Source organism: Amaranthus tricolor, chromosome 12, assembly GCF_026212465.1.
Source record: "Amaranthus tricolor cultivar Red isolate AtriRed21 chromosome 12, ASM2621246v1, whole genome shotgun sequence".
NCBI lineage: Eukaryota > Viridiplantae > Streptophyta > Magnoliopsida > Caryophyllales > Amaranthaceae > Amaranthus > Amaranthus tricolor.
The window spans coordinates 2407144-2432944 of NC_080058.1; the positions used below are offsets into that span (position 1 = coordinate 2407144).

General features: G+C 33.1%; 3 protein-coding genes across 4 annotated transcripts; all 3 read right to left on the reverse strand.

The window, feature by feature from the left end:
* Positions 1-631: 631 nt before the first annotated feature.
* LOC130796758 (phenylacetaldehyde reductase-like) lies at positions 632-7863 on the reverse strand. Its single transcript, XM_057659136.1, has 6 exons — positions 7556-7863; positions 6627-6796; positions 3632-3826; positions 2237-2399; positions 1378-1564; positions 632-979 (listed from the first exon to the last, which is right to left on the reverse strand). Exons 1-6 carry the CDS (start codon positions 7692-7694, stop codon positions 832-834), a joined length of 1002 nt encoding a protein of 333 aa, XP_057515119.1. The 5' UTR covers positions 7695-7863; the 3' UTR covers positions 632-831.
* Positions 7864-8713: 850 nt separating this feature from the next.
* On the reverse strand, positions 8714-14112 carry LOC130796757 (phenylacetaldehyde reductase-like). Of its 2 annotated transcripts, XM_057659134.1 has the most exons (7): positions 13916-14112; positions 12362-12406; positions 11514-11683; positions 11034-11225; positions 10008-10170; positions 9396-9582; positions 8782-9262 (listed from the first exon to the last, which is right to left on the reverse strand). In XM_057659134.1, exons 1-7 carry the CDS (start codon positions 14034-14036, stop codon positions 9118-9120), a joined length of 1023 nt encoding a protein of 340 aa, XP_057515117.1. In that variant the 5' UTR covers positions 14037-14112; the 3' UTR covers positions 8782-9117. The 2 variants fall into 2 exon arrangements, with proteins under 2 accessions (XP_057515118.1, XP_057515117.1); XM_057659135.1 differs by lacking the exon at positions 12362-12406 and having other exon boundaries at positions 8714-9262; positions 13916-14111.
* Positions 14113-15382: 1270 nt separating this feature from the next.
* LOC130796760 (phenylacetaldehyde reductase-like) lies at positions 15383-24913 on the reverse strand. Its single transcript, XM_057659140.1, has 6 exons — positions 24601-24913; positions 22972-23141; positions 17415-17606; positions 16865-17027; positions 15892-16078; positions 15383-15801 (listed from the first exon to the last, which is right to left on the reverse strand). The coding sequence occupies exons 1-6, from the start codon at positions 24722-24724 to the stop codon at positions 15657-15659; spliced, it is 981 nt and encodes a 326-aa protein (XP_057515123.1). The 5' UTR covers positions 24725-24913; the 3' UTR covers positions 15383-15656.
* Positions 24914-25801: the final 888 nt, after the last annotated feature.

The window sequence follows — 25801 nt, forward strand, 5'->3', positions numbered from 1 at the left end:
TGATGAGTTGAGGTATTAGTTTAAAGTATTTTTATAATTTTATAAATGATATTTTACGTCTTATATGATAATATTGTTGAATTAAAATGAATCTTTTTTAGCTCTAAACCCAACACAAATGCTTATCTACCATTACCCGCAAAAGATGTCCCTAAACCCAAAATTTCAAAGCTTGTTTGTTTTAAATGGTTTCATTTATGTATATTAAATATTTTATTGGTAACTTTTAAAGTGGAATATAATGAAGAGAGGATATTTAACTTATATATTTAAAAGTTAGTAAACATATAGTATTTATAAAGTTTTTGGCCTAAATTATTTTAATTTTACGTTCTAGATATAATATTTGTTGGTCTCAGAACTACTCAAAGTCTCAAATACTTTAAACTTACGACAATTATCAAAACTCATGTCTAAAATTACTTTTTATGATGTTAATATGAAATTTTTTTAGCCCATCCTATATTATAGACTTAGTACATAATATTATTTTAATTGTTCACCACTCTTCAATTATTTTTTCACTAGCTTACACTGTATAGGCTGCTTCACTTCACTATACTACACTTTATAACACTTATATATCTTTAAGTCTAACGGTATGAACTAATACATACTATTTTAATGTAGATTAAGTTCATGCATAACTAATTCAAATTTCTCATTATAGACATTATTACAACAAATGATTGAAAAATGAAGTACAATATACTTCCTCCATCCAATTTAAATTAGTAAATTACCCTATTTAAAATTTTCATAGGGATTTTATGAAAAAAAAAAACGAATATTAAAATATATAAATCACAATCATCATTATTACGTCCAAAACTAAAGTTGTACAAACTTTTTCTCTTTCAAGCTTTCAATGGTCTCCTTAAAGCTTACTTCGAATGGAATAAACTCGATCCCCAAGCTTTTTGCTTTAGAGTTGGAAACTTTAAATTTGTTACGCATAATCGTAAGGACTTCCACGCATCTACAAATATTTAATGACCAAATTCAATATTAATTGACATATAAATAGATAGAAAAAATTTAATAAAAACCATTAGAATGGTGAAAATTTTAAAAATTAATTTCATAAATACACGAGTTTTTTAAAGGGTACATAATTTGATGTAAGGGGTACATCCGTACACAGGTTTTTGAGTTCTATTTTTCTATATATTCAAAAATGTCACGTAGCTTACAGTGCGTCAAAATATAGTGTTAGTCTGTTCCAGAGATATGTACATCAAAATGCTAAATATTTGTACCTCTGATTTTTAGTTTTACCACTTAATTGGTTTTCACGTGATTTTTTTTATAAATATTTATATGTAAAATTGATCTAGTTATGTTATTCATAAGAACAAAACATTATCAATAACTTACTTATGAGGAAGCACTAAATGGGGGTAAATTTCATGCAAAATCTCCAAAACTTCGGAAAAATGTAGCACCCTTTCCGCTAAAATGTATCTCCCCTTAGCCGAAGGGATCTCAAATGCACGTATATGAGCTTCTGCTACATTTTTAACGTGTACCCAAGGACATGCATGGTTTGGATAAAGTCCTGACCCTGCTTATTGCCAAAAATCAATATATGTTACTCGATCATCTATGTTTTATGTATATTAATTAATATAATCATCTCTATAGACGTCAGACGATTAACCTATTTTTTCACCCTATTTTTTTAATAGTAATGCTACACTAGCCCCTAAAAACTGTGGCATCAGAGGAAAAAGTGAACATATTATAAAGAGTCATTAATTAGTCATTTTTAATGGCTATATGATCGATAAAACATACGATTATAGGAGTAATATAATTCTCTATTCCTTTGAATATGCTACATTGTGATTAAGAAACTCACATAGATTATCGTTATGTGACAGATTCAAAAGAATAGAAAAGTAACAAAGTTTAAAAATTTTAAATGAGTTTAAATGAGGTGGAGGTGATCAGGCAAAGAACGAACCCTTAACAAAATTATTGTTTTATGTCCCATAGAATTATTAGCCTCGTATTTATTTAGTCCGTCTCATTAAATTTTTGTTTCATTTCTATATTTGACAATAATTTATGCTCTTACATACTTTCCTATAAAATACACACTTTTATTACTTTTACTCATTTTTATAAATTTTCACCCATTTAAAGTTAATATTATATATTTCTTTGGAATAGAGGGAGTATGAAATTCTTTGAGAATATTAAACCAACTTGATATGAAAAAAGGAATTAATACCATTGATCAAGTTGAGAACTGAAGCTACACTTTCATTAAGAGTTGGCTGCAACATAGGGCCAATTGTCATGGTAGGATTCATACACACCATGTCAATCTCATTTTCTTTCGCAAATTTCCATGCAGCTTCTTCTGCTAATGTCTTTGACAGTGTATACCACATCTAATTTACATGCACAAATATCACACACACATACATATATATATATATATATATATATATATAATTACATGAGTAAATATGACATATATAATTACAAAGAATGCAATGCATAACAAAAATTCCATTGCAATCTGATCTACTTCTATATGGTTGTGTCCTCTCCAACATTTAAAAGGAACAATATCTTGTGAAAATAAGTTAACACCAAAACCTTAAAGATATCTACCAAAATTATATAGTTTTGGCAAAATTATCTAGAATAATTAACCTTATGACTTGCTATAGTACGTTTTATTTTTTTAGAAAAAAGATAAATTAAATTAAAATATTGAAAAAATATTAAAAAAAATATTGAAAAAAAATTCTGATTTTTTTATTATTCGTAATTTTTTATATAATTTTTTAAATTTTTCTCTAATTTTGCATCAATTTTCAGTTTACTTTTTTGATGAATTACCTAATATAGTAAGTCATCGTGTTACCCAAGTTTACTCTATCCAAGTTTACTCTATGAAAATACCCTTTAAAGTTGGGGTTATTCATGGTTAATCAATAGGTATAATTATTGTAGGAAAATCATGAAAAAATTAGATTATTCTAAGTAATTTTTCCTATATTTTTTTGTCCTACTGATTTTGCAAATTGTAACATTTAGGTTATAAAACCCTCACACTAAAATCCGAAGTGTGCACTTTTAATTAAATTAGGGTCATGACAAATACTTGTTGTTTTAGGCACGTGAAAAAATTGCATCAGATAAGAATAGAGTATTCATGTAGTTGTATTAATTACTTCTATTTGACTAAGTACGAATCTCTCTCGCTCATCCCTTATTATAAATGTGTATTTAGTCCTAAGTATATGAGGCCACTGCTTTAACCATCAACTTATAAAATTGTAAATTTGTAATTAAATTGAATAAATAATTATATTTTTAGATGTATATATATTATATTACTTTCTTCGTTCTGAAATGTACGTTACTTAATAATTTTTGACATTATTTATCGTTCATATTTTATAAATTGCGACTAATATGTAAGAAAAAATTATAGTTAAGTGGGATCTTATTTAAATTGTCTAATCACATACTTTCATAATAGAATTATCAAGTATTTATAATTTATAGATGTATATAGTTCAATATATAAAAGGTCAAAATAATATATTAAATGTGTAAAAAGTCAAATATAGTAAGTATAGTGAAACAAAGAAAGTAGTATTTAACATACCACATCCGAACCCTTGCAAAGTTGAGGATCAGAAAACCAAGTTTCATCAACCAGCACATCAGGAGCTAAGGTTCTACCATTAAAAAAAATAGCAGCTCCTGAAGAAGTAAAAATGACCCTTTTTACACTTGAAAACTTTTTACAAGAAGCAAGAACATTGTGTGTTCCCTTTAGGGCTGGATCAATTACATCTGCCTGCATCAATAATGTATACAAATAAATGTTTAGGCTTTATCACCTTTAATTATTATTATTAGCTACCTTAATTAGCATACATCATCATGAATTAACATATCTTGAAGCCTTAACCATCAGCTTAAGCTTTTAGTTGACGTCTTAAAATATGTTATATACTCTAACAAATACACATTCGTATTATCCCTCAAATTTGTTGCATTGTGATTTCTAAGACGCAGGAATATATACCAATTTGTGTTCGCTAATAAACAATACTTTCTTTGTCCCTATAAAAAGACACAATTTTTCATTTTAGTTTGTCTCTTTACTTTACGCTCTTTTTTTTTTTTTTTTTTTACAAATCTCTTTTTCCCTTTTTTTTAACAATATTTTTTTTAATCTAATCCACCAATAACTCATTCTTCGTTTATGTCTTAATCACTCATTTTACTCATCTTTATTTGTATTATTCTCCAACTATAAATTTCGTAATAAGCTTCTTAAAAAGTGAGTGTTATATAAAAGGGACATGGTGAGTATTCACAAATTTTTGTAAGAGACGGTCTTTTTGAGAGAATATTTCTAATTGGGCCGGTCCATCATATTTTTTAAAAAATATTGTAAGTAGGCATTAAGAATAATGTAAATAGACATTTAAGATATTAAAAGTAGGCATTAAGGATACGGTAAGTAAGCATTAAGAATAATGTAAATAGGCATTAAGAATACAGAACTAGATATTAATCTTTAATGGGCTGGACTTGATATATGTCTCTCAAATTAAAGAGATAGTTTCTCAAGAGACTAGCTGGTGAGTATTTTATAGGAACATTAATCTTAAGCATAAGATAAGTATCTCAAAAAAAAAAAGAGTATAAGATAAGTATATAATATCATAATACAAATTTAAAAAACTTCAATTTTTTTATTAAGGACGAGGTAAAAATCAATCTTAAAATCTTACTAAAAAAAGTTGATATTTGATCCAACAGATTAAAGTACAATCTGATTCTTAATAAATTTCAATCCCATAGGATAATATTGTAGAAAATTATAATGCAGAATTTGGTTTGGGTTTAATCTGGTGAATACTAGATATGTATTAATTATTCAATGAGACGAACCCCTCTATTTATACATGAGATTAGGACTAAAATTAAGGAAACAAAATATTTACCTAAACCTAAATAATAGGAAACAAAATAACCTTAATATCTTAAATATTGAAAAAGATCTTAACTTCCTAAAAATATAATATCCTGAAATAATAATATCTTTATTTTATTCTACTTTTTATTTCCTACACTCCCCCTCAAGTTAGCTTTCGGGATCACCAAAACCGAACTTGCACAATAATTTTCAAATATTCGAATCCAATCGCTTTTAACAGAAAGTCTGCTAGTTAATCTTTTGATTTTACAAAACGCATTTTGGTGATCTCATCGGCAAATTTTTTATAATTTATTTTCAATTTTTTGAGTTTGGATAAAACGTCAATAAGCAAATTAAGTTGATTAATTTTATTATTTGGGTCAAAGCTTTGAATTTTAGGTTGTTGGATTTTAGGCTCACCTGAGTTGGATTGTGAGGAAAAGGAGTGAATTGAGCTGGGAACTCACAAAAAACATAGGTTGAGTAAAGAAATGGTTCATGTGTCATGGGAATTTGACGGGGTATAGTTTCATTATTTTGTATCTCCATATAAAAAGGAATTAAATGAGGAAATAAAATATATTTTCTCCTTATTCACGGTTTCCTCTGTGCTTCTCACTTTTGAACTAAATTCCTCTTTCTCATTATTTTCGACCTTCAACTCACCGTGAACACTGATAGTGGTGGTGGTAGTAGAATCAGTGACACCTAGCAAATTATCCGTACCATTGTTGAGAATTTTTTCTTTTAAACCATGGTTTTGAGAGTCTTGATCTCGGTTTTGGGTTTGATTATTAGTTCCGAGTTTAGGGTTTTTTTCTTCTTCCTTATCTCATATATTTCTCCCCCTCGCGACCTCATGTTGGATGGGGTCATTCATAGGAGATAGCGAAATTGGCCCGAGAAAGGTGTGAATCCAAGTCCACAATTCATGGGCAATAGTAATATAGTCAAGAACAAAATCAATAATGATGGATTCAAGACTTGCCAGGATCCAAGAGATCACCATTTTATCACTTTGGATTCATTGTTGATTTCTGGTGGTAGGACGGGCGAAAATGATATGATTGAGTCGCCCCCGATTATCAATTTCAGTTTGAATTTCTTTACACCACTTGGTATAATTTTTGAAATTTAATTTTGCAGAAACTTCTGACTAAGTATGAATTTTTTTGTTGTATTTTTGGATAAGTTGGAACGAATGTTGTTCCATTTGAGCCATAGAAATCATAGTTTGGTTTTGGTTTTGTTTTTGATTTGGTTTTGTTTGATTGGTTTTGCTTTAATTTGGTATTTGTTTGGATCGATTTTGGTTGATTATGATCAATGATAAGATACCGATAGAGTTTTCCTGTTTAGGAAAACCTTACGGCTCTGATACCATGTAGAAAATCATAATGCGGAATTTAGTTTGGGTTTAGTCTGGTGAATACTGAATTTGTATTAATTATTCAATGAGAGGAACACCTCTATTTATATATAAGATTAGGACTAAAAATAAGGAAACAAAATATTAATCTATACCCAAATAATTGAAAACAAAATAACCTTAATATCCTAAATATTAAAAAAGATCTTAACTTCTTAAAAACGTAATATTCAGAAATAATAATATTTTTAGTTTATTCTATTTTTATTTTCCTACAATAAAAGGAAAAATTTATACCTGAGGATCTTTAGGAGTAAAAATAACAGGAGAAGCAACATGGAAAACACCTTCACATCCAGCAACAGCAGAATCAAATGAGCCTTCTTCCATTAATTCTGCTTTGAATAGGTGTAGCCTTTCCTTTGCTCCTTCTAGTTCCATCAAATGCTCTGTCTTTTTAGGATCACCTATATATAGGTAGCAGTTTAAAACTTTAAGCTACTTAAATACTTTATAAATTATGATTATGATAAAATATATAATGGAACAATTATGTTTAATACAAATTTAAAGTATATAATATAATATATTATATAAATATATTAAGACTTCATTACTTCTAACTAATAACATAATATTATTAATTCAAGTCATGAGACTGAATAGATATATGTTGTATTTACATTTTTAAATTATTCAGAATAATTTAATATTTTATTGATTTTTCTAAAATAATTTCAACTATAAAAGGTATTTGCTAAAAATACACCACAGTAACCTTTTATCTATTCCACAAGTTATTTTGGGTAAAAGGTAAAAAGTAAATATAAAATTAAATCATAAAAAGTTGAAAAAAATTTAAAAATTTAATAAGAGAAATCAAGTAAGTTTATTTATTAATTTTAACTTTTAATTTTTAATATTTTGATTTTTGATTTTTTTTAACGATTTATCTGCAAAGTCGTCACTATATGGGCAATAATGTTTTTGGGTAAGTTACTCTAAAATTAAGATTATTTATAGTTAATAAAAAGTTGAGATTATTGTAGTATAATCAATAAAAAATTAAATTATTCTAAGTAATTTTTCTTAATTTTTGCTTATAAAAAGGACTTTTTAAGTAAAAATAGACATAATTATTATTATATGTTATCGGTAGCATATGTTAGGATTTGAATCATCAGCTTTATTTGAAATAAAAAAGAAAGAAAAAGAGAACAAATTACTTGGATCACGAACAGTAGCATTGACAACATAACCAGATTGAAGCAACAACTTAACAATCCATGAAGCAACAAAACCTGATGCTCCAGTTACACATACTTTCCTTCCATTTCCTTTTGTAAATTCATCCATACTGTTCATTTTCTAATATTCATATTGGCCTCCCACTTCTACTCTATTTATTCTCCCTCTAGCTTATTAAGTTTTTTTTTTATTATTATTATAGAATAGTGACAAGAGAAGAGAACATGTGAGAATTGAATTGCGCCAATGAAAATAAAAAGAAAATGATTGAGATATTTCCATAAACATAAATTTTGTTGAGAGGCAATCTTTTTGAGACACTATTTTTAATTGGTTCGGCCCATTATATATTTTTTAAAATATTATAAATAGACATTAAAAATAATATAAGTAGACGTTTAAGATATTAAAAGTAAGCATTAAGAATGCGATAAATAAACATTAAGGATAATGAAAATAAAAAAAAGTGATTGAGAAATTTAGTTAGTCAGTTATCATTTTTTTGAAAGACATTTTTAAAAAAACCTGTCTTTCAAGAGACTAACTGACAAAAAAGTTGACAAAATTATAAAAACAAAAATCAAGAGATCACAAACTATTGCCAAATAACCACACACTAAAAATTGTGGTCCTAGTGTTGAGGGTAACTTGAGACCTCTAAAGTCATTTTTGTCTTAGGCCCATACGATCTCAACATTAAGATTTACTATCTTTGTGAATCAGAATAATCCGTAAGTGGTATTGATTTTGGTTGTTTGATAATTATTTTTTGTCTTTTATTTTATTAATGGCTTTTAGTTTTTTATTTTGTCAAATAACTAAAAAATTACTCCATAATGACTTTTAGCTTGCTTTTAAGTTAAAATTAAAAGGCTACTCAAAGTCGTTTTTTTATTAGCTTTTGGTTTTTTGTCAAATTTTTCTTTAATAAACAACCAACAACCAACACCCATTAAATAATTTTTATCAAATATTTCCATAACAACTTGCTTAAATAGCTGATTTTTTGGTTAATATTTTTAGTTGATCAAACCAATCAACAACTCTAACTAATAATCTATTTGGCAAACATGCTCTTTATTCAAAGCAAGCAAATCAATCATTAGCGGAAAAATGAAATAAAAAATTAAATGAATAAAAGAAATATATAAAATATGAAGAGAGTGAAAAGAATACAAGATTATTATCAAATATCATGTACAACTTTACATAAACACGTATATAACAAGTGAAAAAAGTACACAAATATCAATAGAGCAAAAGTAAAAATGTTCTTGGAAAAAAGGGGTAGTGGAACAAACAAAACAGCACATAACAAGCAAAAGGCACTATAAGACCAAAGAAATTTGATTAGTGATAAAAATCCATGAGATACAGATGCCACTTTTCTTTGGCTACTTGTTATTATTCATGAAATTTTTTGGTAGGATCAATCATCAGAAATCATGAACATAACATTCTGAGAATTGCTAATAGAAATTACTAATAAACTTTGATCAAAGATTCTTAAATAAATTGCTATTTATCATTGAAATGAGACTCAAATGCTGATAAATCTCTTCTCCTTCAAGCTTTCAACGGTCTCCTTGAGACTGGTTTTGAGAGGAATGTAGTCAATACCCAAACCTCGAGTTTTTGTCTTTGAGACCTCGTATTGTGGCCTGAGAGGATTGTCATCGGCACATCTGAAGAAATACGGAGAATCAGAGGTTTTTGGTGTTTGTTTAGAAAATTTATCAATAGAGAAACAATTACTTCTTGTTAAGGATGAAAAAGAAAGGGATGAAATAAAGCGCGTAAAAGATGAAATTCACTTACTTTTCTGGGAGAGTGGCATTAGGGTAAAGCTCTTTTAATGTCTTCACAATCACCGAGTAATGTGCAACAGTTTCGACCAAACAATACCTTCCACTAGCTGAAGGGACTTCGAGTGCTAGGATATGTGCGGTGGCGACATCTTTAACATTAACCCAACCAAATGTCATGTTATAATAGCTTTCGGCTCCTGCATACAAGTAGACATACCAAGAATAGCAATCAGCAAACATGTTATTTAAGATTAGATTGAATAGAATTTCTACTTCCGATTTTCAAGATCAAAACCTTGACCCCTAATATTAACATCAGCTACTCTTGTGAGCTACTCTTGTGAGACCGTCTCTTAGAGAGACGACCTCAAAATATGAAGCCCAAATCCTAATTTCCTCTTTATGTTGTATTAATTGGCTATTTAACCCATATATGTAATGCGTCTCTCGTAGAGACTGTGTCTCATAACAATTTGTGTATTAACATTAAAACGAAGTATTCTTTATACACGGATAAGAAATCATCAATCGATGTTTGTCATTCATAAGCAAAAGTGATGGATGATATGGAACAGACATAAGAGAAGTTCATGAAAAGGAAGGCATGTCGCAAAATGCATACCGTTAAACAATTTTGCAATTGCTGCGGCACTAGTGTTGAGTGTTGGCTGTAGCAATGGCCCAATAACCATGGCTGGATTTATAGTCACCATATCCATACCCTTCTCTGTCACAAATTTCCAGGCAGCTTCCTCGGCCAGAGTTTTAGAGAGAACATACCACATCTATAAAGACAAGATACATAAATTTGATGAAGATGAACATCAATGTTCAAATAATCAGAAACATACTGTCACGACTCACGAGATGACTATTTTTCCTTTGTGATATACAGACTCCTAAATTACACAACCCAAAAGGAAGCAAAGTCAAATTATGTAAAGCCTTGTACAGAGCCTATAATACTTTTTCTTGACTTCGAATGATTTACTCCTAGTGGCTTATGTCGCTCCTAAGCCACATAGCCTACATTCATGAGAAAAGAATTAGAAGGCAATCAAATCGATCAGCAAACGGATATGAAGGATTGATCAATATTGAGCATAACATTTATGCTAGGATAAATTTTACCTAAAATAAGCACCAAAGAATATTACGAAGCTCTCACAACTAACGTTCTCAAGCATTCTTGTCCAAGGTTCACATACACAGATTTTGACCATTAGAGATTATTCCTATCATGAGCACATGGTAAAATATACTATCTCAGTCCCCTTGGGTTTTGCACCATTTTATTCAAGATAACGTGGGAAAAATCAAAGGGACAGGATTTATAAAAAAAAAATGTATCTATCAACACTGAATGTAGCCTTAGGTCTCAAGAGTTTGACAATGTCCTCAAATTATCATACCTATTGTATCTCGCTCAATGGAGCTATGATGGCAATGTCCTCAAATGATCAAAGCAAAAGACATATGGCATTTGTTTTAATTCCACAACCACATATAATTGCCCCAATGCCGTTAAATTGGCAAACCAATCCTACTAGCATAATTTATTTTTATATTTCATTCTCCCAAAACTCACTTGAAACAGAGCAGAAGACAAAGGGTATGATTTGACTACAGATCCAAGCAAACTACGCACCTTTGATTCTCTACAGAAATGGGGATCAGAGAACCAACTTTCATCAACCACCACCTCTGGAGTCAGAGGCTTTCCATTGTAAGAAACTGCCGCCATTGAAGATGTCAGAACCACTCTTTTAATCGATGAGGCTTTTGCACAGGCATTCAGAACATTGACAGTTCCCTTTACAGCAGGATCAAGCAACTCGACCTGATATGGATAAGTGAAGAAACAGATCAGAACCAAATCAAACCATATAAACACAATAACACATTCAATAATCATATGAACTCCAGTGTCAGCAGGTTGAGGGTGCTAACATGCAGTGCAAATGAGTAGGCTTACAAATAACCAGAGTCTAGATCGGTAAAATCCCTAGCCATTAGAATGATACAGAATGAAATTTCACAAGAAAGGCCTACATCCTACCTCTTTGCAATGTTTAATGAGCAGCATACAATAAATGAAACAAAGAGACAAGTGAATTAAAACTTGAACCTGTGGGTCTTTGACATCATGATAGAAGGGAGAAGCAGTGTGAAAAACACCTTCGCAACCCTCCACAGCAGCATCAAAAGAGCCCTCCTCCAACAGGTTTGCAGGAAACAAATGAAGGCGCTCCTTGGCTCCGTCAAGTGAACGCAAGTGCTCTACTTTCTTGGGATCATCTGCAGGAACATATAACGTCTTCATGAACAGATATCCAAGCTTGGTCATACAAAAAAGAACGCTATATCATTCAAGACTTGAAAGAAAGAGAATATCTCAAACATCAACAACAATGTCAAAGCCTCAATCCCAATATATAGGGTCAGCTACATGAACCAAAAAATCGACGCGAGAGATCCTCAGTAAGATATATTATACTTCATTCGGCCTAGTCTAACTAATTTCTCAAATATCTGTTCCAACTTGTTTGTAATAATGCAATCTCTGCAGTTATCCTCAATAAGACCAAGAGAATTACACAGCCCACTTTCTATTTACTGTAAAGTCCAAATCATTACCCAAATTCTCTGAACTAACCGATCCAGTTCCCACCAGCATATCCACTTCTACCAAATCCAAACTCATACAAGGTTGAGTACTACCTAATCATTCATGGACTGTATATAGTACTTGTATTGTTGGCAACTGCAAGTGTCAACACAAATGTGACAGAAAAGGAACAAAACCATCATTACAATAGCAGCACAATGGCAGACACAATAATCGTAGTATAATATAAGGCAATACAGAGCACATGGATTTGTACTGCTTCAGGAATAAATTAACAGATACCACCACATATGCATTCCTTTTCTTGAAAATTTACTCCCATATGACCTATGGAACTCAATGCTTACATCCATGAACAGACAATGGTTTGCATACACTTCCATTTGCACTTCCTGCACATCAACATCATAAGCCTTCACATACTCGAACACACAAGACTAAGAAACCATCAGCTCACATTAAATCACAATTTCCTAAAAAGTTATTAGCATGGTTTTACTCTATAGCTCACCAAACAAAAACTAAATTGTAATTTTTTTATACATGTTGTAAAAGGTGTCCTTGGGTTTCCTTCAAGGTGAGGGAAAAAAATAGTGAAACCGAGATAGGAACATTAGGGGAAGAGGAATATTTATAATGAAAATATGTTTGGTTCAATTAAAATGATTGAAATGTCTTTCCTTACCAGCTGTGGCTGTTCCAAGACAAGGGTTGACTGCTAGAGGCAATGGATCTAGATTAGAGAAGGTGGAAGAGCGGTGAAAGAAACCTAGGGATGGCGTAAGGATAAGGAGGGTCTAATGGTCGTTGGAAGGATAACTTTGAGTTAGTTGAGTTCAATTTACTTCTTTTAATAACTGGGTTTCAGGTTTGAATAGATTGCCACAATAGTAAAGTTTCAAACCTCTAGTCCTCTCCCTATCAGCCACCCAAATGAACTTAAATCACTGCCCTCTAGTCCTCTACCTATCAGCCACCCAAATGAACTTAAATCACTGCCCTAGAATCCAAATGTACTATAGTGTCCAATATATCCCATCAAAACATACGATACCAATAGCGAACTCGCATCTATCAACCTAAGGCAGCATCAAAATATGTACCAAAACTTCAAAAGAAGCACAAAAAGTTACACCTGAATAGTTTACTCACATCTATGATCTCACCACTGCATTAGTAATAGCTAAAACACGTTTTTATTGATCCCTAGGACCAATCTTATGTTCCTCGGATTCTTACTGAATTGAAAGACACAATGTGGAAGGCTTTCATGAATCAGCCACAGAATTATCAAAGACTCTCACAACTTTACATTTTCTCTCTTTAATCACCATCTCATAAATTCTTATTCAAGTCACTAGTTGCTAATGAAAATGCCCAACTAGGTTCCTAAAGTCTAGACTCTTGTGGACATAGTATCCAAGAACATGGATCAAATTCCGTTCACATTATTGCCATATGGCTCTCTATACACTAAAAAAGCAATCACAATTTTACAACAATCAACATATTTTTCATCACAAATTACAACATAACATACATAAGGCTACATTGCCCAAATTGTGGGTAAAAATCTATTCATTTCATAAAATTAAAGGGAACAATATGTATATCTATGTGAATTTTCAGATGTTATTATGTAGATGTAAATTATAATCACATTTCAAGAGGCGAACAGAAACCAAAATCGCATTCATTCAACCTAGAAAAACCCAAAAACAGCAAAAGGCAACAATTCCAACCAACCAACCCACAAGTGAACCAATCCATGAATCGTATCTTAACCTTTTAACAGAAATAACCCATAATTATTCATAAAAACAAGCAAAAAGTAAAAGTATTCAAAGAGAAATCAAAAACAAAAAGAGAGGGAGAGAAAGAGAAAGGGAAAGAAATTATACTGGGATCACGAACAGTAGCATTAACAGTGTAGCCTCGTTGAAGGAGAAGTTTAACAAGCCATGAAGCGATGTAGCCAGATGCACCTGTTACGCACACTAATTTTCCAGTTCCACTGCTCATTATCGCTCTTGTGTGTTCAAATTCAATGTCTATCTATGTCTTCTCTGCTTTGCCTTTTTGTTGTTTCGACTTTCGAGGGGTATAAATAAGAGTGGTTGGTTTGTATTTGGTGGGTCCAACTTAAAAGTCATTACCAAAATGTCATTGGTGACGTTCATTATGAACAAACTACTCCAAGCATTTAAACATAATTCCTTCGTTTGAAATAGTAGCTACACTATATATCATTCAAGCTTATTATATATATTGCAACTGTATATATTTAAGTTTTAATAATATAGTTAAGTAGAATTAGTATGGGTAATTAGTATGGGTTTTCATGGATTTTTAATATAAGGGAGGAAAATTAATATGGGTAATGGAAGGTATAATTGAAAATAGGATAAAGCTACTAAGGGCATAAAAGTCAAAAACTCATACCAAAAATAGAAATGGGACAATTAAAATGATTTGACCATAAAAGAAAATGAAACACATAAGCTGAATAGAAGGAAGTATTTTTTATTTTTTATTTTTTATTATGAATACAAATAGATATTGATGATCAATATTTAAGTAATATATATATACATTTTTTTTGAACGAAAAATGCACAATGCACGAATTTCTAATACTTCTTTTTTATTACAATTAGTAAAATTTAATACTCTATAATATATATTATAAAAGTGTAATACGTAATATAATAATAGAAAAAATATCGAGAATAATTGTACCTATTGTTCATTTACTGTGAATAATTCTTATTACTAATTATTTTTAAACAATCTAACTTTTGTATGTTTTTTGTTAACAGCACCCCTTTCTACATTTTAACTGGTTATTTTAGGTACCTACCACCAAAGAGAAGTACGGTTTTACCAACGAAGAAGCATAAGGGGAAGAAGAAGTGAATGTAACGGCTAGTAGTTACCTACATAAGTCGGTTTAATTGCTGAAAAGAATGCTGCTAGTAAATAATATACAAAGGTTGGATTATTTAGAAATAATCAATAGTACGAAATATTCACAGCAAATAGGCAATAAGTGAGATTATTTTGAACAATTTTTCCATAATATTAAATCAATTTGATAATAGAGAATAATTCTATATATATATATTTTATATATATATATATATATATATATATATATATATATATATATATATATATATATATATATATATATATATAACAAAAAATTAAATTAAAAATGTTTTTTTTAAAAACCGTGATATCGATTTTGAATGTTGTAATTCAAAAAAAAAAAAAAAAAAATCCATTACTTGATTGAAAAATAGAATTTAAAACTACAACATATAACTAAAATTTAACATATGATAGAAAAGCCAACACATAACTTAATTTTACTAAATTTTAATATATAGAAATTGATACTATTATTGGGTATAATGTTTTATGTAACTTTGATAAACACTTCAGACTAGACAACTGTTATGGTTGACTTTGAAAGTCAACCACTTAAGCACTCCAAATTAAAATAATCCATAGATGAATACAAACATCTAAATTGACACATACACAAATACTAAGTTTACTTCCAACTAAAGATAAACTCTTACTTAAAGACCCTTATTCAATGGAGTACTAGCTAATACCATTGGTCTTCAACACAGATTCAAAGGTTTATAAACTTCTTCTCCTTCAAACTTTCAACGGTTTCTTTAAGACTTGTTTTAAATGGAATATAATCAATGCCCAAACTCTTAATTTTCTCCTTGGAGACCTGATATGTCGGCTTCAAAGGACCGTCATCTTCACACCTGAAGATTTTTGGAGTCGAAAAATATGATCAAAAAAAAACGTAGAGCTTATTTTCAAAGAAAATGATGTTGAAGATGAACACTGCTTACTTTTTAGGGAGCTTGGCATCTGGGTAAAGCTCTTTTAAAGTCTTCACAACCTCGGAATAATGGGCAACAGTTTCGACCATACAGTACCTACCATTAGCCGAAGGGATCTCAAATGCCAGGATATGTGCCATGGCAACATCTTTAACATTAACCCACCCTAGAGTACTGTTACCATAAGTCTCTGACCCTGCACAGGACGAAACCAGTCAAAATACTGCAAGAAACAGGTATCAATGTACATCTAGGCGATTCTAGATGCTCATAGGACACAGATGGATGAAGTAACGAGTACAAAAGATCATTTCATCATAGTATTTCAATGTTTTCGTAACCAAATGCATAACACCCTGGCCCCATCAGACCGCCAATGATTATCCGTAGAGACTATAGACTGTCCCACAGACTAACACAAGTCTTATTAGCGCACTTTTGCCTCACTCATGCGCATCTGAGAAAACTTCTCAGGAGGTCACTCATCCTAAGATTGTTCCCCACCAAATACAGTTTAACTGTAGAGTTCTTAGCAAATGGGCTTCCTAGAAAAGAAGATGCCCCTTATTGATATAATAGTCGATCAGTCTTTTTTTAAAGCTCAATCTGGGGTATCGCAATTTTAAGAGAGTGTACTACTAGAACGAGAAAGAGTTTTCACCTTATTTTGTATAGAAATTGCCAGAAAGGAACTCGTACATAGTTTGTAAACTCAAAGATTTCATTACAAGGCAAACTAATGATCTAGGAGGATGTCTTCGGGTGTACATACTACTACGTTAAAAAACAAGATTTTGAGAGGAACGCCATAAGATACATCCATTACAAATTCGGTAATCCCTCATTAAAGGAAACGGTCTAACATGTGGATACAAACTTATCACTTCTCTAATGGAGTAGTTGTAAAGCTTGGTATGGATTGGAAAAAAAATAAAAACAGTAGCAGATTTTGATGAGGAAGGAAATTCAAAAGAATGCATACCATTGAATAATCTCCCTATAACAGCAGCACTTGTGTTGAGTGTTGGTTGTAACAAAGGTCCAATAACCATTGCTGGGTTTATGGTCACCATGTCAATACCCTTCTCTTTTACGAACTTCCATGCAGCTTCCTCGGCCAAAGTTTTCGAGAGAACATACCACATCTGAATTAAGAGACACATAAGATTCCTAAATTTAACAACGATGAACACAAATGTTCGAATAAAACCAACATATTGTTACATTCAGCTCTTTGTCATGTCGTTTCATTAATAGAACTCAAGACATGACAGGCTGCTGGCAAGGATTAGCTAACAATACAATTCCATTACCGATGCTATTCAGCAGCTCCCACCAAAGCAATTTTGGGGGAGTCGTATGTACGTAAGTTCGTAACCTTACCCTTGTAATAACAGCGTTTTTTTCCGATTGACCCTTGAAACTTACGATACGCTAGCTAATTTTTTGAAATTTTTCTTTATTGGGCTACTTAAGGAGTGGAGAAGGTAAAGAGAAAAAAGTTTAACTACTTGTCCAAGCAAATCACGCACCTTTGATTCCCTGCAGAAATTAGGTTCAGAAAACCAGCTTTCATCGACCAGCACCTCAGGAGAGCGAGGTTTTCTGTTGAGTGCAACTGCTGCCATTGAAGATGTCAGAACCACTCTTGTTATTGATGGGACTTTTGCACAGGACTTAAGAACGTTAAGTGTTCCTTTCACAGCAGGATCAAGCAACTCGGCCTGAAATGAAGTGGGAAAAACAGATTAGGAAGGAAAAGAATCAATATAAGGAAAAAAAAAAAAAACAGATTATACTCGTCTTGTCGTTCATTTGTGTTTCAAGCACAGAAACATGGAACATGGGACGTAGCCACGTTCCACGACCCTGGAACGTCTGCCCAAAGTTTTTTTAAGGTATCGTCCCGGTTTGATAGACCTTTTTTAAAGGTATGCTGGCCTCCAAATTACATATTAATAAAGAAAAAAGGAAGGAAATCAAGATATAAAACGGCCTAGAAAACTAAAAAGACCCATTTTAAAAAAATAAAATCAAAAAATCCAATTTCTTTCATAGTGTAAAAATGTGGTAACGGACACGATCGCAGTAACGAAAAGGTGATGCGGTAATGGGAGTGATGCGGTTATCGTAACTCCTAAATATCGATCAAAACCACAAGATATCCCTTGATACGTCCTAAAACGCGATTTTTTTTTACACCTTTACAACGCAAGGGATATCGATTCGTTTATTTGAAAACCTTTACAAGGCGGCAATTGCGATACGATGCAACCTTGTATATACACTATGATTTCTTTTTCTTTTGTTACTTGACACATTTTATGCAAAATATATTTTGTAACTGATCATTCCTGAGTCAATCTAGCTTGTCTTCCTCGTTCTCATTCCTGTTCTCTTCCCCTACCGAATATCATTCCGAGTAATACTCGTTTTTGTTAGAATAATATCTTTTGATTGATAGAATATTTTGTATAATCAATATGATTGTGTAGAATATTTGGTAAATATTTAGTTTCCTAAACTATAGATTGTAATAATGTATATAATATCATTCCTTCTAATGAGAATGGCAACCATTTAACCAATCTATTATTTCATGGTATCATTTGCCTAGGTTTCTTGCATTCTACTTCTTCCTCCTCCACCACCCTACCAGCCAACCGCCATCCACAGTTGCCGTCACCCCTCCTTCTCTCTTTTTGTTTGCACAATGGCCACTCCCACAAAAATTCATCATGCAACTTTGGTTACTAACATTAAAACAAGCGTGTTAATCCAACTTGATGAAGATGGCTCCAATTTTCATACTTAGGTCACTTTATTTAAACTTCATTGTAGAGCTCATCTTGTGGATTCTCACATTCTTCCCAATGACTCCTCTAAAGCATCGGATTCTAAAGATTCCGAATGGCAACGCCTTGATGACGTTCGCACATGGATTTATGGCTCCATTAGTCCATCCCTCCTCCAATCCATAGTTCGTCTCGATGATTATGCCTTTGATGCTTGGACTCGTTTGAGAACAATTTTCAAAATAATAAAACCTCTCGGATTCTTCATCTTGAGTCTCAATTTAATGACATTTCTCTCTAAAATTTTCCCAATGTGAAATTTTATTGCAACGAACTTGAGACTATTGCTACATCTCTTACTAATCTTGGTACTTCTATCACCGATAATCGCTTGGCTCTACAAGTTCTTCATGGCTTGAATTCGGATTATGAAACCTTTCGGTCTTTGGTTCAACATATGAATCCCAGTTTGACTCTTGCGCCCCCCCTTCCCCCCACCATGGTGGCCACCGTAACCCTCGTCGTGGTGGCCGGAACAGCCGTGGCAGCCACCCTGGCTCCACCAGCAGTCATGGCCAATCCTGGCACCTCCCTCATCCCAGGCCCAATCCTTCTTTTGGTTCTCGGCCTGACAGACACTCCCTTTCCTAGCCCATCTTCCTTTGCCCCTTATTTTTCACCCTCATGGCCTTACTGGGCTGGTAAAAATTGGGCCCAGCCTGCTGCCCCATTTCCTACTACTACATGGGCTCCTCCTCATTCTCAAAGCAATGCCTCTTCTTCTGCTGGTCTTCTTGGTCCGCGATCGGCATAAAGTCAATAATGCTATTGTTGTAGGTAATGGTAATATGATTCCAATTCTTGGTCATGGGCAAATTTCTTTTCCTTCCTCCCAAAAATCCCTTACCCTCAAAAATGTCTTATATGCACTTAAACCTATTAAAAACCTTATTTTTGTTCGTAAATTTACTCATGATAATATGGTTTCCGTTGAATTTGATCCTTTTGGATATTCTGTGAAGGATTTGGCCGCGAGGAGCATCGTTCTGAGATCTAATAGCGCGGGTGATCTTTATCCTTTCCCGTCTACACATGGAGCTTCTACTTCTTCTTCCACGTCATCGGCTTTTTCTATCTTTTCTACTAGTATTTGGCATTCCCGTTTAGGTCATCCGGGAAATGCAATTTTAAATTCCTTGTATTCTTCTCATTTAATTCAATGTAATAAAGATCCTACTTTTGTTTGTCATTCATGTCCTTTAGGGAAACACAATCAATTACCTTTTATTAATTCTATGTCTATGAGTTCTAAGCCTTTTGATATTGTTCATAGTGATTTGTGGACATCTCCTGTTTCTAGTCCATCGGGATACAAATATTACGTTCTTTTTCTTGATAATTATACTAACTTTTTGTGGACTTTTCCCTTATTTCGCAAATCTCAAGTATATGATGTGTTTGTGAATTTCAATACCTTTGTTAATACCCAATTTGAGCTCAACATAAAATCTTTCCAATGTGATAACGGGGGTGAATTTGACAATAACATGTTTCATCAATTTTGTACTAGTCGGGGAATTACTCTTCGTTTCTATTGTCCTTACACCTCTTCTCAAAATGGCAAATCTGAACGTAAAATCTGCTCCATCAATAACATAATTCGTAGTCTTTTGGGTCATGCTTCTCTTCCTCCGTCTTTTTGGCCTCACACCTTAAACACAACCACTTATCTCCTTAATATTCTCCCTTCTAAACTCCTTGGCAATCTCACTCCCACTCACTTACTTTATCATAAGTCTTCTACCTATACTCATCTACGGGTTTTCGGGTGTTTATGTTTCCCTCTCTTTCAGTCTACTACTATCCACAAACTCCATCCTTGTTCCGCTCCATGTGTCTTTTTGGGTTACCCGTCTTCCCATAGAGGTTACAAGTGCTATGATCTCTCATCCCGTAAAATCATTATATCTCGACATGTTCTCTTTGATGAGGCCAATTTTCCTTTTTCTCGCTCTCATTCACCGTCTCCCCAAACCTACCAATTCTTAGATGATCATATTCCTATTCTTTTACTCAAAACAGCCCTAACACATTCCCCTACCCAGCCTATGCCCCAAACTGGGCCTGATCCTACACGCGGCCCAACAGCAACCCCCAATTCCTCCCCTGCTCACCTTTATTCTCTACTGGGCCTGTTCCTGCTTCCGGCCCAGTTGCACTCCAGCCCACTCCTATCCTCTCCTCCCATTAACCCAACTAGCTCTACTGGGCGCCTGCCTCATGCAGCCCAGTACACTACCAGCCCCATTCTCCCTCCTCCTCTTCCAATCCCGACTCTCCATCCTCACCACCCAGCATGGTTACGTGTAGTAAACATGGTATTTTCAAACCCAATCCCAAATACTATTCCCAAGCCTTATCCGTTTCTTTTTCATCCTTACCCAAAACTCCTCTCCATGCCCTTCGTGACCCGAACTGGAAGTTAGCTATGCAAGAGGAATTTGATGCCTTAATTGAGAATCACACATGGATCTTGTACCTCGTCCTCCTAATTCTAATATCATTTGGCCCTTGTGGGTGTTTCATGTAAAGACCAAGTCCGATGGTTCTTTTGAGCGCTATAAAGCACGTCTTGCTGGTGATGGTAAATCTCAAAGGGAAGGCATTAACTGTAATGAAACTTTTAGTCCGGTTGTGAAACCTGCTTCTATTCGCATTGTTTTAAGCATTGCTCTTTTCCGGTCTTGGTCTATTCATCAACTGGATGTTAAGAATGCTTTTCTTCATGGTCACTTGACTGAGACTGTATACATGCATCAGCCTCTGGGTTTTCGTGATCCTGCTCGTCTTGATCATGTTAGTCTTCTTCGCAAATCTCTTTATGGTCTCAAACAAGCCCTACGTGCTTGGTACCAACGGTTTGCCAATTTTGCAACTACTATTGGTTTTTCTAACAGCATCTCCGATAATTCTCTTTTTGTTTACTGTCGTGGTTCTGATATTACTTGTCTTTTGTTATATGTGGATAATATTATTCTTACGACTTCTTCTGATTTGCTTCGTAAGTCTCTTATGTCCAAACTTAGCTCTGAGTTTGCTATGAAGGACTTGGGTCCTCTTAATTATTTTTTGGGTATTGCTGTTAATCGTACTTCTACGGGACTCTTTCTCTCTCAACAACGGTATGCCTCTAAGATTTTTGAAAAGGCAAGCATGTCTCAATGTAAGCCTGTTTCTACTCCTGTTGCTACATCTGGGAAACTTTGCGCTAATGCTGGTTCTCCTTGTGATGATCCTACATTGTATTGTAGTCTGGCTGGTGCTTTGCAGTATCTTACTTTCACTCGACCAGATATTTCATATGTTGTTCAACAAGTTTGCCTATATATGCATGATCCTAGAGTTGAACATATGGCTGCTATTCACCGCATTCTTCGCTATGTCAAGGGTACTATTCACCACGGTCTGCAATTGTATCGATCTACTATTTCGAATCTTTTGTCCTATACCGATGCCGATTGGGGTGGTTGCCCTAACACCCGCCGTTCTACTTCTGGTTACTATGTTTTTCTGGGTGATAATTTAATTTCTTGATCCGCTAAATGGCAGCTTACTTTTTCTAAATCTAGTGCTGAGGCTGAATATTGTGGTGTTGCTAATGTTGTTTCTGAGACTTGTTGGATTCGTAACTTACTCCTTGAGCTTCACTGTCCTATTACTACAACTACTCTTGTCTATTCTGACAATGTTAGTGCCGTTTATTTGGCTGATAACCCAGTGCATCACCAGCGCACTAAACATATTGAGATCGACATTCACTCTGTTCGTGAAAAAGTTAAACGTGGTGATGTTCGGGTGCTTCATGTTTCAACTCGTTATCAGATTGCTGACATTTTCACCAAAGGTCTGCCTCAAGTCTTATTTGATGATTTTCGATCCAGTCTCAGCGTCTGTCAACCTCCCGATTCTATTGCGGGGTGTGTTAGAATAATATCTTTTGATTGATAAAATATTTTGTATAATCAATATGATTGTGTAGAATATTGGGTAAATATATAGTTTCCGAAACTATAGATTGTATCATTGTATATAATATCATTCCTTCTAATGAGAATGGCAACCATTCAACCAATCTATTCTTTCAGTTTCAAGTGCCTTATCCCTAAAAGCAATGATCACTAAAGATACCACGATACCCAAGGTCAAGGTAGGTCGAAATGAAAAGGCTTACAAATAACCAGTTTGAAATGAAAACAAATCCAAAGGTATTATTATGGTACAATTTGAATTTTACCTGTGGGTCTTTAACATCATGATAGAAAGGAGAAGCAGTGTGAAAAACTCCTTCACAACCCTCAACAGCAGCATCAAAAGAGCCCTCTTCCAACAGGTTTGCAGCAACCAAATGAAGCCTCTCCTTGGCTCCATCTAGAGAATGCAAGTGTTCTACTTTCTTTGGATCATCTGCAGAAATACATTTACATTAAAGAGCTATTCGAATTAAGTCTTGACAACATAAAGGGCATCAAATCCTTTTCAAAGAGTTGGCATACAAACAGAACTACATCATATGCATTTTACATACTACTACGTATGGCAAGTACTCAGACGCCTTATTAATCACAATTTATATTTTTTCACCCTACATCTTGTTAAGCTACAAGAATGGAGCTGAAACACTTACCATCCTACAGAAAGAAGGCTACAAAGATCTCTCTAATCAGTTTGAGTAATTGGGATATCTTTGATTCACTAAAAGGGGAAAAAAAGGGGGAAATAATCATCAAAAGGATTCAAATGGAGTTGAACAACCTAAATGTCTAACTAGTAAAGTTCAAACTAAAAGCTCGATTGAACTCGAGAAAAGCTTAAGTTTAGCTCAAACATTTTAGGATTCAATCACAAAACGACAATGCCTTAATCCCAACAATATAAGGTCGATTACATGAACCACATGTCAAGCGTGAGAGATCATCACTACAAAAACATGCTAGAATTCAATTAGAACAAAGCTAATGTTTTAATCCCAACAATATATGGTCAACTGCATGAACATATCAAAAGTGAAAGATCATTGCTAACAAAAACATAAAAAATTCAGACACAATAATGCCAATATCTTAACCCCAACAATATACGGTCAACTACATGAACCAAAACATATCAAACGCAGAGATCATCGCTAACAAAAACATACAAAAATTCGATCAAAACAATGCCAATGCCTTAATTCCCACAATCTAGGGTAGAATACATGAACCAAAACAAATCAAACATGAGAGATCATTGCTAACAAAAACATACAAGAATTCAACTTAAGTAAACTCATTTATATTCATCTCACTCTCAACCTTAGCCATACCAACACTATCCTCAATAATCAATATCAATCTTCCATTATTATTATACATAACACCCAATACCCATAATTAATTTAAATATTATGAAAAACCCAGTCACAAATAAATGCAGAAAGTCTAAAATCAAGGGGTTCCGGGCATGTACAAGGTCTCCGATCATACATTATTCTAATGAAGGGCCTCAAATAGTATGAGTAGTTTGTTTATTTAATTACTGGCCATACATTTTGAAAATATTTATATAAATAAGAACCTAAAAAATTATTATGCATTTTTGGTCCACCTTTGTTTAAATTCTAAATCCTTGATTATAACCCAAAATTCCTACAGCTATTAAGCATAATTTCTATCCCTCCTCTCCAACAGAAGTTTTGGCAATAATAAACAGCAATTACACAAAACAAAGTACTTCTATCACTCATATAGCAAGAACTCAACAGCATCAACTACCCATTAAATAATTCTTGTATAACACAAAAATAGCATTACCCAACAGTAAAGTAATACAAAATTAAGCAAAAAGAAGAGATAACATAGAAGAAAAGGGAAGAGAGAAAACAAACTGGGATCACGGACGGTAGCTTTGACGGTGTAACCTCGTTGAAGAAGAAGCTTAACTAACCATGAAGCAATGTAACCAGAAGCTCCAGTTACACACACCGTCTTCCCAATCCCTTCTCCACTCATCTTCTTCTTCCTTGCTCTTTATCTTTTACACTCACTTTTGATTTTTTTTTTTTTATTTTGACAGACCACACATGGGGAGTATAATTATGATTAATTAATGGGTGTTTGTACAGTACCCGACTCGGACCGATTCCCTGTTTCATTCATTTTTGCCCGATTCGGTGTCCACCCGATTCTGTTTGGTATGAAGGAACAAGGACCATTCATTTGACTTACCTTCATAATTTGATTCAACAAGTTACAACCAGTGATGGGTCATGGTTCAGGATCCTGTTGGATTTACTTCGAATATGCTCTTTTTAAGGTCTGGGTTTAATTTTTGAGACCTATCGAATTCGGGTCGAATCTGAATCCATAAAATATTTGATGGGTCCGGGTCTCAAGGTGAAGACCCGAACCCAAACTTTATACTTTAAAATTTTATATTATGAATTTCTGATTTCTAAATTCTAATATTAATTTTTTTGTTATTAATATATAGTGCCTTCTCAATTTTCATTGTGCGATTCTGCCTCAACCTAATCCTAATTTTTTTCTTTCTCGTTCTACCTTCTCCATTCTCAAGTTTCTTGTTCTTGCCAACACCATCGCCATCGTTCTTCTCCAATCCAGTCCACCTCCACCATTCACGCCAGTCCAATCCAGGTACTCCATTTTTTTGTTTTTCTTTAATTTGTTAATGATTTCAATTTTCATTCTTCTATGTATTTTGTGGTTTTATAGCCTAAATTTTATTAGTCATTTTGTTAGTGATTCCAGTTTTCTTTATAGCCTAAATTTTGTTTAATGATTTAGTGTTCTTTAATTTTTCTTTAATTTGTTAGTGATTTTGTTAATGATTCCAGTTTTCATTCTTCTATGTATTTTGTGATTTTCATTCTTAATATATAATGAATTAGGTCTTAATTTGTAGTTTTATAGCCTAAAATTTGGTGGATTAGGTGACAACATTAGTGTGAACTGTGAAGTCTATGAACTATTGTATTTCGATTTTCGATAGCTAAGTTTTTCATGAGGGCTGAGTGCAAGCAAGATGAATTTAAGTTATTGTATTTCTAATTAAATAAGACCAACCCA